The sequence below is a fragment of the Neolamprologus multifasciatus genome, chromosome 8, assembly GCF_963576455.1.
Source record: "Neolamprologus multifasciatus chromosome 8, fNeoMul1.2, whole genome shotgun sequence".
NCBI lineage: Eukaryota > Metazoa > Chordata > Actinopteri > Cichliformes > Cichlidae > Neolamprologus > Neolamprologus multifasciatus.
In genome coordinates this window covers 20,528,535-20,547,608 of record NC_140446.1, presented here as the reverse complement: position 1 = coordinate 20,547,608, position 19,074 = coordinate 20,528,535, and the positions used below count along the sequence as shown (strand labels likewise).

Here is a 19,074-nt window from a genome sequence, read left to right as displayed (position 1 = left end):
GGTAAGCCAAGTGAATGCTAAGCTAAGCTAACTAGCGCCAGCTTAATTTAGCTTTAAATATAAAGTGGCAACAGTTTTCAGTCTCTTCAATTTGCACAACATGTGAACCATTCCTTTCATTTCTTTATATTTTGCTTCCAAGGAGTCAGACCTTCCTTCAGCAATAGTCCTCCAGGCTTTCTGAAGGTCTTTCAAAGCTTTTCTTTGGACACTGACTGCTTTTTCACTCGTATTCAGAATCTGTTTTAAACTGTATCTTTAGGCACTTTGTTACTAGCAGCCTGTCTTAAAAAACATAGAAAAGATAAAAGAAAAGAGGAAAGGAGAAGTAGTAGAAGCAGATAAACAGTAGATGAAAGTGTTTAAGAGATGCATCTGGCCCTTCAGTTAATCTCTCTACTCCATCAGACAACACTGAGGTATGCTAGCTACACAAGAGCTACACAAGAGCTGGACTGAACACACATAAAAGTGCGGTCACATTTTGACCTACCATGTAATACCATCTAGAAAGCATCTGATTAGCAGCTGCTTCATTTCTTAGCATCAAAATAGCCTCGAATGTACTGCCAATGCAGTAAAGCCTGGATAGAAAAGCACACAGAGCAATAGTCACTTACCTGATGTATGGGAGGAAGGCGAAGGACAGGAAGAATCCGGAAACGAAACCACAGATGTGGGCAAAGTTGTCGATCCAGGGAAGCAAACCGAAAGAGAAGAAGAACACAGAGATGGCCAACAGCTTAGCAAACGCTCGCCACGGTCGCTCGAGGATCTGCCAGCTCTGAAACAGCTCCACAAAAAGACAAGCCAGGATGCCGAACTGGCTGCCAGCAGGACCCACCTGGGAGGAAAAAGACAGGCACCTATAGATCGCACACAGATCGACTAAATGAAAACAATGTATAACTATGATGTTTTTTGGTAACATCAACATCAGCTTGTACCTCTGCTCTATAGGGCAGGAAGATGGCAGAGGCCAGGTTGCCAGTGATGCCACTGAGCATGTAGATAATAGAGATTCTGAGCCAGCCAGCCAACTTCTCTATATCCCTCAGCACCGTCATCTGGAACAACACCGAAACCAAGCAGTGCAGAATTCTGCAGGGACAAGACAGGCAACTAGTTATCCTTAACATTCCACAAATGCATGCACAATTTCACTGAAGTATTCAGGCAACTAAGTTTTTCCCATAATTTAACATCTTCATGGCTGCTTTAAATACTGAAGGGAGAAAGGAAGAGTGCAGTCACCCAGCATGAAGAAACAGGGACAACCAGAGCCGAGAGAACTGATCAGGGACCTCTGGGTTGAGGAAAGGCAGCAAACCGCAGACATCGTCCATGCAGGCCACCTGCGACCAATGAAAACAACAATACAATCAGTCAGGGTTACGGCTACAACAGTCAGTGATGCTCTGCTGCCACCTTATGGTGGAACGTGCCAGAGGTGAATGCAGTCCACGGTCCATTCTGTTGCATTGGGCACTGCAGGCTCCAGTGGCGCAATCGGTCAGCGCGCGGTACTTATACGACAGTAACCTGCAGAGCAATGCCGAGGTTGTGAGTTCGAGCCTCACCTGGAGCAACAATGTTTTAAATCACCAGGCTCTCACTTAAAGGAGCAAATTTACACTGGCCACTGTTTTTAAACATGCAGTTAAAAAAGGTGTGTGTGTGCTGTTTGTCCTACCTGTGAGCAGAGCGTAGCCTCCTCATGGAAGTAGCCATGCATAAAATCACAGTACTCTCTAGAAGTTATTTCACACCTGCAACACGAATTCAGGTTTTTAAGTAGAGATCAGAGTACTAATCTTTTATTCAAACACATTTATTATGTAATCAAAAGGTGGATCAGTTCCTTTTTTCACTGCACCATAAAGATGTGTTGTAAATAAGTGATCCCGATCCTCACCGTCCTTTGGTTCCGATGCAGCAGGGCCGGCCTGTGATGGTGCAATCAATGTGGGGGAGGTTAGTGTGATTCCCAGAGTTGAACCTTGTGCAAACCTACAGATCAAAACCACAGTGAAAGTTTCTCATCGGATTACAGTTACAACAGTTTAGAGAAAAAAAACACACAAGGAGAACAAGGAGACAACTGTTTGCCTCACATTGACTTGAACCAAACCACTTAAATGCAATATTACATTAGTCTTTAGAGACTCTCTTGACTCTCTTGCAGTACAGTTGTACTGAGCTACAGTTGTATAATCAGACATCTTAGCCTTTTGGTATATGACTGGCTTAGAAACAGAATCATTGCTATCTGATACTACCTGATCCATGTATCTACTCGTTGATAAATAATAGTATCAGATGAACACTTGGCCCATCTGGAGTTTGGGGTAGGGTTTGGCTTTGGTTACGAATTTTAGCTGTAACACTGAAAAATGCTTAAAGACTTCAGCGGAAATGTATCTCCTAGTTTCCGAACAGTGGCCTGTTTAGCATTTGTTTTATATAAAACCAAACCCTTAATCTAACCCTGTGGATGTTGTGAGGTTAAACTGTTAACATGTTAGTGCGCTTACAGGCCAAGAAGTGATGTCATCCGGCCACTCATGCGGTGAAACAGAGGCTGGCTCCAGACAGATTCTGCAAAATCAAAAGTACAAGAAATAAGAGTGAACACTGACGTCTTCCAGCTGGGTAAGTCGGCTCCAACAGCTCAGCCCACACATGGATAAAAACAAAGTCTGTCCGGCAGACTGTTGCTCTTTTCTTAAGTTATGAGTCCTTCATCCAAAATTGTTTTCTTTTAAAGCTGAAGAATGATAATCATGTTACCTGGGGTCCTGATGGCAAACGGCACCATGTTGCCGGAGTTCACTGTTCAAAGAAGGAGCGCTGGGGTGCTGAGGCCACTTCACCCACACTGCCAGTGTGCTCTGCAGAGCAAAGACATGCCATGTATATTCAGAATGCACTGACACTATACGTCAATGGACTGGTTCATGTATAGCACTATCTGAGTACTGAAAGTGCTTTACACAACTTGCTTCATTCACTGTTTTCTATCATACACACTCCAACAGCATCAGAGAGCAACTTGGGGGAATATCTTTCCCAAAAATATTTGGCATGCAGACTGGAGCAGACAGGGATCAAACCATCAATTGGTAGGTGACCTGCCCTACCAGCCAAGTTCTGCGTAGCATCAGTAAGGTATCGTTTTCTAAGCACAAGTTTCAATAAAATCATAGTGTGCCTGAAATAATCAGGTCGTGGTCGGTGCTGAGACTCTTTCAAATCTAAGCTGGTGTCACTGACCGAACACTCCTCCTGTAGAGTCTGCAGGCAGCCGGAGCGATCATTCCTCACACAGCAGCCCGATTCTCTCTCTAGTGCTCGCTTCTCCTGGATCAGCTTGTGGATCTCTTCATCCTGACGCATGCACGGGGAAAACTTTGCTCCCAGGTGAATCAGCGCTTCCTGTGGCGAAGAAGAGATCACGTGACAATTTGAAAAGAAAAATGTCCATCTGGATCCTAACACTACGCCTCTGTCAAATAAATTAACATAAGTCTTTCAAGACACCAGCCACAGAAAACAAACAAATACATTTGTGCATTCATTTCAACTGAAGATTATGTGATTGATTTAAATATGGAACCTGGTGTGTTTAAATACTACTACAACAGAAAATGTATATTTTAACCATTTATTCCTTTATTTAGTCAAAAATCATACATGCATTTAATTTCGACATGCGTTTGAATCATTTAACTTTTAACTAACACTTACACATTATATTTATATGATATTTGTGTGTATTAGCAGCTAATGCAACAAGTGTTCATGAATGCATGAACAGATTATACACACTTATGGTTAAAGAGGGCGTACAGCCTCTTTCAATTCTACATCACCTTGTTCTTTAATTATCGCATTCACAAGATTTTTAGAAAACTCGACTTCTGACCTCTGACCTTGAGGCAGAGGTCACTGAGATTCAAACTCGCCTGCGATTTTTAGTAGTGTGAAAGGCGGTGGATAAAAGACTGGAAGTACTTACAGAGCTCGGACCCACCCAGAAGTTTTGCTGTTGCACAAACTTCACGTTTTCGTAAACCCCCTTGTTCCTCAGCACCTCAAAAATGAAAAAAACATAAATTTCAATATTCAAAAATTTGTAACAAAGCAGCATTGAACCCTTATAAAAGTCGAACAGTTTACTTACCGAGTCGACAGTTTCGTGTTGCGAGAAGCCGATAGGGGCAATACCGTAAATGGTGACAGCCAGAATGGTAATGAGCAGGTGGACGCAGGTGATCCAGTAGGTAAAAAAAGGCCTGGAGAGGGAAGCATTGTTAATGCATTGTTTACTTTTTGCATTTAAACATTTCTAAACAGCCACATCCCGTCTCACCTGTGATCATCCATGTCTTCAATCTGCCGCTTGACGTAGCTGTCTATGCGTTTGCGATACGACCGGTTAGTGAGACGTCCGACTATGCCCAGCCCGTACGGCCGCTTCTCTCTGGCAAAAAGCTTCTTAACCGGAACCACGATTCTTTGTCCTCGCTGCTGATGGCTGTTGACGCTCACCACCTCCTGTTTCAGGCGGACTTTGGGTTGGACCGCAGAGCCGGATTTTGCCTTCCGCCACCCTCGCTCTAAAGGCCTGAATCGGGGAGGAGGCATTGTAAGGGATTGCAGCTCCTTTCATTTTTTTGTGTGCATGTGAAGGATACGGTGGAGACCTACATCATGAGATGACTCCTCTCTAGTTCGTTCCTATCCAGAGCGCTTCCCGTGAGCTCACTCTCATCTAGCTGTTTGAGGGCAGCCTCTGATGGAGTCTCAAAAACCTCGTCAGCATAGCTGGACAACTCATCCTGCAGGCCTTCCTGCAAAGACTCATCTCATAAATACACCGTAGACAGTATTTTTAATTTATTTCACAGAAATAAGCACACATGTTTTTGCTACATAAAGTCTCTGCGGGCTATCACATTCAAAAGATTGCAGAAGACTGCAGAACTGAAAATTATGCTGCAGGAAGTTCTTATACTGAACGAAAAAATGCAAGCTTTATCAATCTTTATCAAGTGACTAAAAGTCGCTTTGGGAGAGTGTGTCCACTGCTCACTCTGGTGAAGAAAGAAGTATCTAGTTCATCGGGGAAATCCGCAGTGTCATCTTCGAAGAAGCTAGGAGGCATGAAACTCCGTCTGCGGCGCCACCCAGCGGTGCTCTCGCCTAACGTCCGGCCCTGAGAAACGATCATAAACAGGACAATTCAAACAAAGATGGAGGAAATTTTCTAAATCACATCGACAAAAGCACCTTAATAATAAAGGTATTACTTTATCATTGCGAAATGAGAGCTGGTTTCTATTAATGGAGACAAAATATCACCATTTCTTGTCAAAGCTACTGGTGACACAAATGCACACAAGGTTGCAGTGTGGCTCACTGGGTTCATGGTAATAGTGAAAAAGCTCTAACCTGCTCACCTATGAACCCCTCGGCGTCACACTTAAATGAAAAAGTATCATGTTTTTTGGCCTGTCTGTCGCTGTAGCAACCAGAAAAATGCCCAACAGATTTACTTTCCCAAGTGGATCATTATGGCTTTTCCCATACTGGTCTACTTGATTGTCATTGCTTGTTCGATCTGTATTATTTATTTATTTATTTATTTTACTTTTAAGAAAAGAGAAGTTGGGAAGAGGCTCAACAGAAGGAGAGGGAAAGAAAAACAGAGGAGAAGAGAGACAGAGAGAAAAGATACAAAAGATCAGTTTGTAAAAAGAGAACAACACAGTAGTGAAACTTTTCCTAAATCTTCCCCAAGTAGTTTTTGGTAACTAAACCTAAGCACTGACGCAAAAGAGCGAGACGGCGTATCGTTTCTTAATGATGCGATGTGGCCTCTGCAGGTTTGCACCTACATGAGCTCAGCTCTTCCAGAGTGCTCTGAAAACAAAGCAGCAGATAACTGAGCATTCGCTGGTGTTATCACGGACCATCTGCTGGTAAAACCCCCAGTAATCCCCACCCACCACACACACACACTCTGAACAGCAGCATAATTCCTTTACATATGTGTTCTGTAGCTCGTGGTTCACACATGGACAGTCACGTGCACACTGCTGTAAAGTATAGCGCCTGACTTTAATCCCCAACAGGACACGCAAATCTCCTGTATTACACAACATGCTTGTGTACATAAAAAAAAAAAACTGCCAAATCATTATGGTAAGTGTATTTTTTCTGGGACAAATAAGAAATAACTTAATGTAAATCAAAGTCCTTTTATGGGCTATCTTACTAGAATCTGCTTTTAATACCAAGAATGAGGAACATGCATGAATATCTTGACAGGCAGCAGCGTAGAAGAATTCAAAGGACAGCAAGACCGTCTTAGGTAGGAATTCTGGAATAAACAACAAATATGCACCTTCATTAGTGCCGCCGCCGCCTTGAGACTCATGACGGCGACAGATTCTCGCTTGCGTCGTCGTGGGAGACGATTGAGGGCGGAGCGGGAGCTGGAAAATGAGCAGAGGGAAGCTGTGCCGGGCGTCATGGGAGTTTGCAGGGCACTCAAGCCGTCTACTTCTTCCACATTGCGGAAGGCACGACCCCGAGCCAGGGGGTCCACGATCTGCACACAAACACAACGCGTCACACAAGTGTGTCGGTTCACCACAACCTTTTTCTTTTAAGCTCGATTGACATGACAGAACACAAGAGGCAACAGGGACGCACATACACATCGATATTAGGGTTAAATTGATGTAAAAGTAGATTTTACTTCACATGTGCTTTATGTTTTACGTCTGATATTATCTTTTATACTAAAATTAAGGGCAAAGTTTCAGATAAATTTGCTAAACCAAGGGCTTTTTAGGCTACTAGCACTTAGCGGGCTACGCTGACATGCTATTAGCTACACAGAATTCACAATGAAAGGAGTACAGAATTATTAGCAGAAGATTATTAGCATTATTTTGCAGTTTTAACTTGGGGCTGATGCTTTCTAAAGTGACGGCTCAAAGTTTTGCAGTTTTAACTTGGGGCTGATGATATTAACCCTGGTAATTTTTCTTTTTTTCTGAAATAATTATATTTTTCTGTGACAACAGAAATAATTGATGCTTTCTAAAGAAGTCTAATGTGTTTAAAAATGCTACTTGGAAAAACCATGAGAAAAACGTACAATTTCATAGGGTGGCAATTAATTCTGCCGTCATCTGTAACTGTATAATTAATATCAGTGCTGCACTCATTATTGTGACTTTCAGTGGCTTGTTGTTTTTGCGGTTAGTCAAACAAATCGTCAATAAAAAGTTCTTTCTCTGTTAAGACCCCATCAATTGAACCCTACGAAAACGGACAAAGCAAGGCGCTAAAGCGACCCCGATTTTCAAGATGTGACATGAAGAACAGGGGCAGAGAGGTGGGGGAGAAATGTGATGAAAGAAAAGGTGCCCATCTACGTCTCCATCCCTCTAACATGCTCCCCCCCCCCCACATTGGCGCAGGCCTACCCTCTGCATGCCATAGTGGTGATGACTGGGGTGGAGGGGTGGGAGGTAGAGGGGAGGAGGGGTCTCAGTGCTGGCAAGGGAGAGATTGTCTTGGCTGTGAAGCTCCATCTCCCTCATCACCTGCGTCTTCAGACCCCCGTACAGATGACTGCAGTGCTGCAGGCTCTTCCTCCTCCATCGCTGGGTGCTGTCGCTGTCTTTACTCACCCCAAACCAGTCAGCCGTACCCCTGGGGGAGAGGACACACTCTGCTTAGTGAAAACATATACTTTTTTTTATGTAGAGGTAGTGTGTCAGATGAATCAATGAATCAGGTTCATCTTGGCACAAGAACTTAATAATGAATCAGGATGAAATACGGGCCATGATTTTAAAAAGTCAAGAAAACAACACTTTTATATTATAAAATCTAAGATGCTCTTCTTGCACTTTTATCTCTGTCTAATGTGTGCAAGTTTGAACCCAGCTTTGAGAGCCTGGATGACATACACTGTCTTGTTTCCTTATATAATTTACAGCCCTCTGCTGGCAGAAGAGAAGCAGATGTTGCCTCATATTCCCAGAGTAGATGACACAATATGGGTCTTTGTTTATTACATTCAGTTCGATAAATGTGCATTCAGGTCCCCCTTTTTCCAAGAACTGTGTCCGCACATCAGGCTGCGTGTTAACCGATCAGTGGGAGGAGGGGGAGGCTGTTTAGAGAGCAGAACGTTTAGTAATAAACACTCAGCCCTCATCATCAAGAAAAACGCCAGCTGGGGAAGCCTTTTAAGGCTGCACAAGGACAGGGTGGGGGAGCCCTGATTACTGTCCCTCCAGAGAGGAATCTCTTAAAAAGAGGAAACAGGTTTGGAACAAAAACAAAACAACGGTAGGATTTAGACTGGATGCCTTGAGCAAGAACGAAGACGTAAACAGCGGGATTAGAGACAGAGAAATAAGGAGGACAGGAGATCCAGACTTGAAATTCTGAAAAACTTTTGCACAGTTACAAAATGTTTGTTTCCTTAAATGAAGCTAGCAATCACACAAACCTCATAAACAATATTAAATCCTGGTGGAACGACAAGGCCAAATTTCAGAAACGGGCTCATTTCAGGCTCGGTGACAGTTGTTTGTTTAGAAAAGCAGTTCTTTTTCTTTTTGGGCACACGCACGAGCAAGCGAGCACGTCTTTTTCTTTCTTTTCTTTTTCTTAGTCACCCACACAAAACGCGAGCAAAACATTCAGACTGCTTGACGACAGCACGAAACAACCTCACATCGCAGAAGATTAAAGCAGTTTTAACACGCGTGAATTATCGCGTGTCTTTTATCCTGTCTTCCTTCTCTCACCCCAACCGGTCGCAGCAGATGGCCACCCCTCCCTGAGCCTGGTTCTGCCGGAGGTTTCTTCCTGTTAAAAGGGAGTTTTTCCTTCCCACTGTCGCCAAAGTGCTTGCTCATAGGGGGTCATATGATTGTTGGGCTTTTCTCTGTATCTATGAAGCGCCTTGAGGCGACATTTGTTGTGATTTGGCGCTATATAAATAAAATTGAATTGAATTGAATTGAATTAGTCTCCACATCCTCCAGGTAAGGCTGGTACACATGAAACAACAGTCGACGTAATTATGGGCTCACACGGCATTTTGGGCATCAGGGAGAAGAAAAGGCAGAAGGGTAAAGCTTTGCACAATCCAAACAAACACTACACAAAAAATCCAGGTAGCTATCAAACAATTAGACTACTGCTGGTTCAGTTTGCACATGCCCAGTCTCATTCATTCATAGCCACATGTTGAGGCAGCAAGTGTGACCTCTGATAAAATTACTATTAAAGTCAAAATAGACATTATTTTAAGAATGCATTGTAACTCATTGAAGTTGTTTCCCTATGTACGACTTTATGTTGGTTTACATTTTTCCTATAATTTAATATTTACTTTTCAACTTTTATGTTTTCTAGAAACAATATAAATGAGTTTTTTAACTACAAAGTACAACATTGTGCTGTGAGGTAGGTAAATGGTTCATCTGCCCTAGTCTGAGAAGTCCAAAGTCTCTCTCATGAGTTACATTTTCTAAAGCCTGAAAAACGTGTGCAGCACTCTAGTTCCCTCTAATACTTTTGAACCACAATATGCTGAAAGGTCATCTGGGATTTATTTGTCCATCCATTGAAAGCTGGTTGTCTACACCACTTTTTAAAAGGCCAGCATGTCAATGACGTAGTGTCTCATTTGGCCATTAAAGAGACAAAGAAAATATAGAAAATTACTCATAAAACTCATAAAAGTATGAACTTAACATTGACCTTGGTTCATAATTTGGATTAGTTGATCCTTCTGTGCAAGTTTCACAAAAATCCTGTAGAAATTCTTGTGAACTGTGGATGGACGGACATAGAGACGGATCAGTGTCTCGCAGTTGTATAAACTCGTTGGTCCTTCAGCTCAATGAGCCTAATAATGGCACCTTTAAATGTCACAAGTTAACAAGTTTAATCGTTTTTGTTTAACTTCCATAGACAGCTAAAAAACAAAAATGATATGCTACCACTGAACAGAGCTGTTTCAGTGGCACTGGGTTACGCTAGTAACCAATTATTATACACTTTGATTAGATCACAGTTAATCATCTCCTGGCTACAGTTTAATTTATATTTATCCCACATATATGACAGCTTTTATCAGTCTTCTTACTGAACTTCCTAAAGCAAAGCAAATAAGCCACTTTATCAGAACTATTCTCTTCAAAGCTTCAAAACTTCAGATTTTTAAAGAGATGCATAAACCAGATGAGATATACATGCTGGCAATCACAAACCCTTCTGTAAAACTCAACATATAAGACTGAAAGCAATTTAAAATGTGAGCTGCTAGTGACTCTAAATCCTGTAGTTAATTTTGAGAAAATCTTAATCCCCCTCAAAGACAGAACAAGTGCTTTGTTGAGAATTTTCACTGACTTTCCAAAGCATCTCATGCTGAGCCAGATGTTTTGCTCTGCTCCAGTTTGCCTCAGCGCACTCACCTGTCCTGAGATCTCCAAGAGGGCTTTAGGGTATGGCTCATTCCTGATTGGGCTGGGGACTCTGGAGCTGAGTGATCTCCATCGCCAGTACTGTCCCCGCTTAACCCCTGACCCCTAATAAACCTCAATCTGCCAAATACAAACTGATCCTTCACAAATCCCACATACAATGTTCCATAAGGGGATTTCCTGATATCCAGGCCAGCTCTACGTCAGCAAAGAGCGGAGGATCAGCACATGTCTGGAGTCTGCTGAACATCCCTTTCTTCTACAGTGCTCTCCTGGTTAATCAAAGTTTGAGAGAATCCAGTGCTAAACTCCTCAGTCAGACGGGAGGCTGATGTCTACATCATGACGTGAAAAGAAATCCACAGAGAGCTTCCGATTTCATCCAGCTGGACTATATAACACACAATGAGTGGGTGGATCTTTGTTTTCTGAACTTGTGTCACCAGCACACACAGCCTAAATTTCCGTACCCGACAAAGAGCGTTAATTTGTCTGGAGACGTCCCTCCTTAAGAGCTCACATGAAAGGATGTGACCTACTGGGCAAAAAAGACAGTGATGCTGATCCTCGTCAAACTGAACATTTTCCCACATCAACAGCCCCCAACGATCTCTATCAGTGAGTCCCCTCTCCCTCTGCCTGCCTGAGTCTCTGCCTTGTTTTGCAGGAGTGAATGTAAACACCAGTTCTCCCTCTAACATACCACAGGAAATGGAACGTTAGAAGGAGGGAGAGAAGAAAGATCATCATGGGCATTAGGAGGGAGAAACGATGAAGGGAGTGCACCTTGGACATGCCTGGACATGACACATACACACATACTGTATATACACACACTACCGGAGAGGTTTATTTTCTCATCGCTCCAAGCTAAAACCCCAACGTGCTCTGCAGTTCGGAAACTCGCGTCAGCTTCTTTAAGGAAGTCAAACTGAGCATGTGAACTTGCGGTGAATGGCAAAGTTATCTACCGTTTAATTTTGTGGCCTCCTTAACATGAATAATGACCCGTAAAGAGCGCTCCGCTTGTCCTCCAGATAAACATCAGGGTGTCCTCCAAGATACCCCGTGAGCACACAACAAATCACACTCAGAGACGTGCTTTGTTTGAATAGTAAAGATTTAGCATGGATTCATGAACTCTTGGGGAGGAGAGACCTCAGCTAACCTCCACGAGTCACATAAAATCGCATTAATTCTCTCACAAACATCAAACGCGTCCTGTGCTTCTTCCACAAATGCAAATAAAAAGCTAATACATTTCTGCAAGATGAAATTAAGAAATTAGGACACTCTCTTTTGAAGGGTATCTGCAGGTTTGAGTTGCGGCTCCGTCTTCAAACGTTTACATTCAATTTAATTCTGCTTAAGCAGCCGCTTTGAAGTGGTATGACGCACATAAGATAGCCAGAATGAGCGTTTGTGTTATGTTGTCTCCTACAAACCACGTGGTCCTGTGTATGACCTGGACTGACACCAACAAACCCTCGTAGCTGTGGCATGAAGCAAATGTGACCAATGAGTTTGAAAATCTTTTAAACCACGATGTCAACTGAAAACATAACAAAGACAACACATTAAATGCTGAAACTTGTACATCTTAATGGTTTTTTGGAAAAGAAGTTGGGACAGTAATGTGTTTTCCTTTGTGTTGCATGAAGTGTGAACCAAAGACGTCAGGAGTTTTAGTTTTGAAAAACACGTTTGCAAAGTTATTGCTTGACACGCAGTTTCAGCCACTCAACGCTGTCATATTTAATAATGTGTCAGTTACTGCAGGCAGGCCAGATTAGTACTGTCATACAGTACTGAGCAAAACTCATGAGTCACCCCTCATTTCTTTATGTTTTGCTTCCAAGGAGACTGACTTTTCCTATCATTTTTTAAAGTGTTCTTCTCTGGGCTTTCTCAGGCTCTTTCATTGGCTGCTTTCAGTCCCATCCTTGTATCTGACCATTTTCAGATGAATAATATTTTTGTTTGTAAAGCCACTTAACACTGACCTATGAATCATTCAAGCATAAAACAGGATGACCAGTGTTGTTTCTACACGTAACAGACAACTTAGCAGTAACCCATTGTAAACTGTATATTTGGACACTTACTAACAGCCTTCTAAGTCAGGAACACATAATTTGTTCCAGTTTCTTTGGCTGAATCAATGAAAAATGCCAAAAGTAAAACAGTTTTGACAGACCTAAAATAGCATTTTTGCATTCATAAATGATGACTGACATTAGGGCTGTTCGATATAACGATATATATCGGATGACGATCGTTTCATTTTACGCTATTGTTTGTTTTGTGGTGTCGCAAAATAAACTGTTTACGGCAATATTTTTCATCGTTTTGATGGTCACTGTAGTGGTTATATTAATTTCTTAAAGTTCTCTCTTTCTCTTATATTTTATATAACCACACTACAGACGGACAAGTGCCTATTTTTATGCGTTGTCATTAGCAACAACGATGGTAACACCATCGCATGTCCGCTTGTTTATGTTCCACATAAACCTTTCACAATAAAGCTCAAGATCCTGTTGAGACTTTTCAAAATAAACTGAATCACGTGAAAGAGCAGATTATTTACGGATGAGAAGTAAAAAAAGAGCCGCCAGGTGCTAAAAAACAAACCTTAGACTCAAACGTTAGAACAGGCTTTTCCCCGCAGCACGCAGTGTAATAAATACTCACAAAGAAAACGGCGGCCTTTACAACTTAAGTCTAAAAATGTATAGTTTCATGCATCTGTTAAAACTATTACTGTTATAAATATGACATTAAGCGTTCTGGGTGATAAACATGTCATCATCATAAAATGTATCAAATCTTACATGAACATTTCAAAATAAAATCATTTTTAAATTTATTTCTATTATTTTCAATATAGCGTGTAAATGCTTCACCAATCAGCTCCATTTTTACTGAGAATTTCAACATGTTTTAAAGATAAAGCACAAACACAACACAGATATGTCACCTTTGGAGTTAAAGGTGTGATCTTACAAGCAAACAGCAGCTGTTTTGAAGACTCTGTAGTTATTTGATGTCTGTACGTTAGTCCACCAGCTTTCAGTCTCAGTTTAGCTGTTTTACTCAATGTTAAGGCTGGATTAGACATTAAGCAACAAACATATTTTTAGCATCACTGGACAAAAAAATAAACCTAAATTAACCTTTCAGCATACTGCAAATCAAGTGGAGTGACAGAGAACTGGACTCCTTTACTTCCTTTTGGGCTTTGTCTTTGGGATTTAGGAAATCGAACCTGTGCTGAAAGCCCATTTTCAGGTCCTGTTTTAGATCAGGTGAGTAGTTTAAAGGATAGAATTTGCGTTGCAACGGGTTAAGCAGTAGCTTTTCACCTGAAAGTCTGAGTCAAGACTCACTTGACAAGCTGTTTCAACTAAGTAAGTCCATGCTGGCATCCCTGGAGCTTGCTGAAGCCCAATAACTAACAGCTTCTACTCGCTGTTATCCTGGCCCCCTACTTCACCTCTCATGTACCTGATGATTTGTTTTGGTATAGATGAACGCCGCCGGGTCAGTATCTTGGGGATACAGGACCGCCTTCGGATGGCTGACACCCTCCTGGGGCTCCTCTGGCCCTTTGGGGGAACGGTGTTGATGCGTTCAAAGTGCACCCTTTTCTCACTACGTTCACGTCGGAGTAAGAGGTTTGAAGGGAGACAAAGAGGGAAAGAAAAAAGAAAAAAGCAAGGCCAAAGTAAAAGGGGGGAAAAGAGAAAAACGAGAGCAGGATTAATTGAAAGGAAGCAAAAGCATCTAATAGTTTAGTTGAGGAATTATTAGAATTATGGATTTTGCTTGCAGAAGCAGAAAGAGGAAATTAGCAGCTAGAGAAAATAGGAAGAGAGGACAGAGGAGTTCTCTTTATATACCCGTGTGTGTGTGTGTGTGTGTGTGTGTGTGTGTGTGTGTCTGTGTGTGTGTGTGTGTGTCTAACCTTTTAATGGACTGAGTGATGGAGGGCAATCTCTCCGCAGGAGGTCTGAGGTAGTTGTTGGAAGTTTCCAAGGCAGCAATGCAGGTCTGAGGGTTTTCCCCTGGCATGCTGACGCTGCGCAGGCGCCTCACTGGCTGTAACGAGCACATAAACACACATAAACACACACACAAATGATACAATCATGCTCTGTACCACTGGGAATGAGTGACTGCATGTCAAGAAACAAGCTAATTCCACACAGAAGAAGCAATCCGCTAGGGTTAGAGTTTTCAGTACTACGGTCTTCTTCATTTGCTGGAATTTACTGAGTTGCCACCAGAGATGGGCAGTAATGTGTTACAAGTAACGCGTTACTGTAATCCGATTACTTTTTTCAGAAAAAGTAGAATTGGGCTGAAAGATCTATCGCTTTATCACCTATTCAGGTTGTAAATCATGTTTTTAAAAAGTAACTAAGTAACTAAGTAATTAATTACTCTTGAAAAGAAGTAATCAGTAAAGTAACGGGATTACTTTTTGGGGGAAGTAATCAGTAATTAGTTACTGATTACTTTTTTCAAGTAACTTGACCAACACTGGTTGCCACCACGTGAAAGTCGCCAGATGTTGTTGAAAGTGCTCAAAAACATTGATTTTTTTCCAGTATAACGTGTGCTTGTAGTCAGAATTTTACACCTCTTATCTTCCTTTTACTCCAGACATGCTTTTTGAGTCCAGTGCCTTCACCTGGTTGGGTGCTGGCGTGTCATCCGGTGTCAGCTGGATGGTTGGGATGTCCAGTTTCAGCCATGGTGGCTTCTTCCTCTGGAGGCTGCTGTTCCTGCTGCTCGGCTCATCCATGCTCGCTGCCTCTCCTGACACCTGCCAGCTGGGCAACACAAACAGAGAAGGAAATGGGTTTTTGGAAAAAGTGCTCAGACAAATTACCGAACTGTCACAAGCCAAAAAATCCAAAGTGACCAGCTTGGTCGATTAATCGCAGACAGTAGACAGAGCGTGCTAACAATAAACAGTTGTAATCCACGTGATGTGACCTCGCACAGACACAGTACTGAGGCAAATTCCTGAATAATCCAAATTATGAGCCACTAGTCTGCCAACAACTTGAAGTCTTTTCCTAACAAACTGAATCACAATGTGGAGTGACACTGAACCACAGTTGAGCAGATCTACTATTATGATCTTCTTTCAGATGATTGTGTCGACTGAATTACTGAGACTGAAATAAACATGCTGATAGTATTAGGAGCAGCGGCCCACTATTTTCTTATTCTGGCCACAAGCAAGCTGCACCGTTACGCCTCCGGTGTCCTGAAGTTTAACTCCTCAACACTGATAGCTTCAGTTTGCTCCTTTGCTCCAGGTAAGGCTCAAACTCACAACCTTAGCATTACTCTGCTGTTTGCTGTCTTACAAGCAGCACATTATTTCAGCTGAGCTTAAACTTTTCCCAAACACCAGTTAATATTTTCTCCATTCCCACAGGATACTCAGCATTTATCTGCAAACTAAGATCTACCAGTACTTACTCCTCCCCTGGAGTTTTGGAGGCACGTTGGTGCAGCTGTTTCACAACCACCAAGGTGGCACTAAGCTGCACACATGGAAGGCTTGTGTGGAGAGAAAAGGATGCTGTTGCACTGCAGGCCACCGTTAACAGACAGCATCAGACAGAAAATTTGACCCAAGCTGAGCCACACCAGCAGACGGAAAGACAAAAATAAAATAAAATAAAAGGCCGAAGCTTCCACTGATCCTAGTTGCTCACTGGTTTATGACTTTGAAGGCAATCAGAGAGTGAAAATGGGTTTTCCTGTTTATCTGTTTCCACGGCAGCTGTATGGGAATTCATGAGACGTTTCCTCAGTTTGTGAATGTTCGCTCTGGAACTTTTTAATAATGTGCAAAACTAAAACTGTCATTTCTTTCTCAAAGCTGCTGCTGCTTGATGATGTGTGCACATTTTGTCCGTTTACTGTCTCACTGTTTATTTAGTTACTCTACTCTAAAAACGATCCTGATCTACTGGCATATGTGGATTATCTGATTAATGATCTGTGTTGGTGTAATTGATGTTCTATATGTGATATATTGTGAAAAGTTCTTGCACCGTCTTTAGTGTAATTTTTAAACTAGTTTGTGCTCATTGCTTAAAGAATATCAGACCAAGTATTGTGTAGTTATCAAAAGCCAGCAGTGGGATGAGTGTTTTTGGTTTGTGAGGTTCAAGTTGTCATCAACTTAGCACTACTCTACCCTCCCACGCACACACACGGTCTGACTTAAATCTCATAAACCAAGGAGCATAAAACTTGACTGCTCCAGGTGAGGCTTGAACTCACAACCTCGGCATCACTCTGCAGGTTACTGTCTTATAAGTACCGCGCGCTGACCAGTTGCGCCACTGGAGCCCCTGCAGGATGTTTGCATTTCAGCTCATTTTGAGAAGTCTTTCTCACAGTTACAGCCTGTGCCAAGTGGAAGTCCTTATGCATGAGTGAAGGGGACTATTACTGCATAATAGGACATCTGCATGGGGCTCTGGTGAGAAGTAATGAGCGACCACCGCCAAGGAGCTCCCGTAGGTTTCAGCTGCGAATTGTTCTGTAATTCGTGGCGGTGAGTGAAATTACAGGCTCTCCTCTTTTGCCATAAAGTCATTAAAGTTAACAATAATCTCTTCCATCATAGGTGATCCCGGAGCTGATATTCAGACTTCTGGCCAGAAAATCAAAGGCGGCAGCAGGAGTACTTCTTGATGCAAACGAATCCAGACAGGACGGCATGTTCTTCCAAAGCCCAAGAACTCCTGCACAACCTATAGAGTTGCAGCAAAACCGTGAAGGAATCTCTTTTTTGGATAACTTGGCTTGTCATTTCGAGAGTGTATTTTTCAGTAAAATCCGTGTATCTGCTCTCAGGCAAAAAGGCCGTGTCTATTTTGATAGTGATCTTTACATGGCAGTGCCTACAGAGCAGGTGTGAACTCGATGTTGTCAGTATAGGGTGGGCGTTTGCACAAATAGCGTGATTACTCAGCTGCAGATGGGAGTAGGAGTAGTGACACAACAAGGAGCGTGAGCTGTGCATGTTCTTTGTTGTAGACAGTATGTTTAGCTGTATTATATGCTGGAGCTATTCAGGCTGGTGGAGTCTGGGAGGTTTGGTTTGGCTAAAACAAACTCATTTCTGCTAAGCACAGTTTATTTTGGAGGGGTTGTGACAGATTTAAATGAAAAGTGGAAGGGTTCACCACAATCATTTGTCTAGGTGGTAAAAACGTCAGTCCTGACAGAATAATTGTACCTTCTGTTGGATTGCTTCAACCTTAACTGTATTGTTCTCTAATACTCAGCCTACACTATAAATATTCATGTTAAATGTCAACACAAACCGTTAGTGACAGCAGAACATAAGACTGAAGAAGCGGCAGCGTCATCCCTTATCAAATAATGTATCTCAATATCGCCTTAGACTGCCAAATATTTTGTATTTATATACAAATATTACTGACTTTGACGATCCCCCCTCAGCCGCCACCATGAGGTTTATATTTGTGGTTTTGCATGAGCTGTCTAGACTGCCATGAAATTTTGCACAGATGTTTCTCTCTCTCGAGGTAAATCGTTAGGCTTAATTTTCACCTTATCCAATACTTTGTTTTGCATTCAAAGTCTGCAAAACTAATCACACCCTCATCAGCTGGCTCTTTGCGCTTTGTCTTTAGTCCAGCAAGATTTCTTAATGACCTGTTTAAGATGATTATAAATGCTTTTTAAGACTTATTTCACATCCATATTGGCAGAAGAAAAGGATGAGGGATACAAATGAGAATCACAGAGCCAGAATTAGTCCAGAGCACCACCACTTTAATGTCAGCGTAGCTCCAAGCACTGTCTGGAGTTACAGGAGTGATGCTGCTAATGCAGAGTGGGTTTCAGTGGAGTGGGATTTTCGGTACTGCTGTTGGTGTGTTATGGCAACCAATGTTTTTCTGACTTCCTGCGCATCTGTACAACTTTAACACCTAACATGTTCACTTATGAATGGGTATGTCGCAGACACCCCACGCTGCAAAACAAAACACAAGCTGGGTGTGTTTTATACACGCTGTAGTTTCCATTAGTGGTACTTGCAAGATGTTGCAAGTACCACTAATGGAAAAAGATTAAAAAAAAAGATAATTAACAAATTTATAAAAATAAAATGTGGAGGTTTTTAGACACTTTAAGGCCCTAAATTAATGTGACTGGAATTTACACTTTGAAGACCCTCTTATAAATACCTACTAACATGCTAGAACACTAACAAAAATTTTCTATCCAGAAATGGAAATTTTTACTGTATTGGCAGCGTGTTTGGGATCATTGTCATACTGGCTAAACATACAACAATACTTCAATCTTTCTGGATCAGTAATTCCATCTATTTTGAGAAGATCTTCAACACTGCTGTCTGAAATGCAGCCTCAACCCATGAAAGAGCCTCCACTGTGTTTTACAGATGGCTGTAGACACTATTTGACCTCTTTCCTGACCTAGATGAGAATCTGAAGCAAAAAAAATTAGACCTAAA

At 42.0% G+C, this 19,074-nt stretch overlaps 1 protein-coding gene and 2 non-coding genes across 8 annotated transcripts in view; 1 reads left to right on the top strand and 2 right to left on the bottom strand.

The window, feature by feature from the left end:
• Positions 1 to 19,074, bottom strand: part of rhbdf1b (rhomboid 5 homolog 1b (Drosophila)) — a 42,941-nt gene that overhangs the window by 4,243 nt on the left and 19,624 nt on the right. For 2 of the 6 annotated variants that reach the window (XM_085170912.1, XM_085170911.1), the window contains exons 2-19: positions 15,226 to 15,367; positions 14,497 to 14,630; positions 14,037 to 14,183; positions 7,503 to 7,731; positions 6,410 to 6,616; positions 5,096 to 5,218; positions 4,711 to 4,853; positions 4,373 to 4,627; positions 4,184 to 4,295; positions 4,019 to 4,093; positions 3,274 to 3,435; positions 2,791 to 2,891; positions 2,535 to 2,598; positions 1,916 to 2,010; positions 1,694 to 1,769; positions 1,255 to 1,355; positions 948 to 1,101; positions 621 to 844 (exon numbers count right to left, since the gene is read on the bottom strand). In XM_085170912.1, coding sequence (XP_085027038.1) covers positions 621 to 844; positions 948 to 1,101; positions 1,255 to 1,355; positions 1,694 to 1,769; positions 1,916 to 2,010; positions 2,535 to 2,598; positions 2,791 to 2,891; positions 3,274 to 3,435; positions 4,019 to 4,093; positions 4,184 to 4,295; positions 4,373 to 4,627; positions 4,711 to 4,853; positions 5,096 to 5,218; positions 6,410 to 6,616; positions 7,503 to 7,731; positions 14,037 to 14,183; positions 14,497 to 14,630; positions 15,226 to 15,339 — 2,516 coding nt within the window. In that variant the 5' untranslated portion in view covers positions 15,340 to 15,367. Of the gene's footprint in view, positions 1 to 620; positions 845 to 947; positions 1,102 to 1,254; positions 1,356 to 1,693; positions 1,770 to 1,915; positions 2,011 to 2,534; positions 2,599 to 2,790; positions 2,892 to 3,273; positions 3,436 to 4,018; positions 4,094 to 4,183; positions 4,296 to 4,372; positions 4,628 to 4,710; positions 4,854 to 5,095; positions 5,219 to 6,409; positions 6,617 to 7,502; positions 8,815 to 9,071; positions 13,282 to 14,036; positions 14,184 to 14,496; positions 14,631 to 15,225; positions 15,368 to 19,074 lie in introns of those variants that run through there. The other 4 variants (XM_085170913.1, XM_085170914.1, XM_085170916.1 and 1 more) reach the window with 4 other exon arrangements.
• trnai-uau (transfer RNA isoleucine (anticodon UAU)) lies at positions 1,495 to 1,588 on the top strand. Its single transcript has 2 exons — positions 1,495 to 1,532; positions 1,553 to 1,588. It is a non-coding gene; the product is annotated as a tRNA-Ile (tRNA).
• trnai-uau (transfer RNA isoleucine (anticodon UAU)) lies at positions 16,817 to 16,910 on the bottom strand. Its single transcript has 2 exons — positions 16,873 to 16,910; positions 16,817 to 16,852 (listed from the first exon to the last, which is right to left on the bottom strand). It is a non-coding gene; the product is annotated as a tRNA-Ile (tRNA).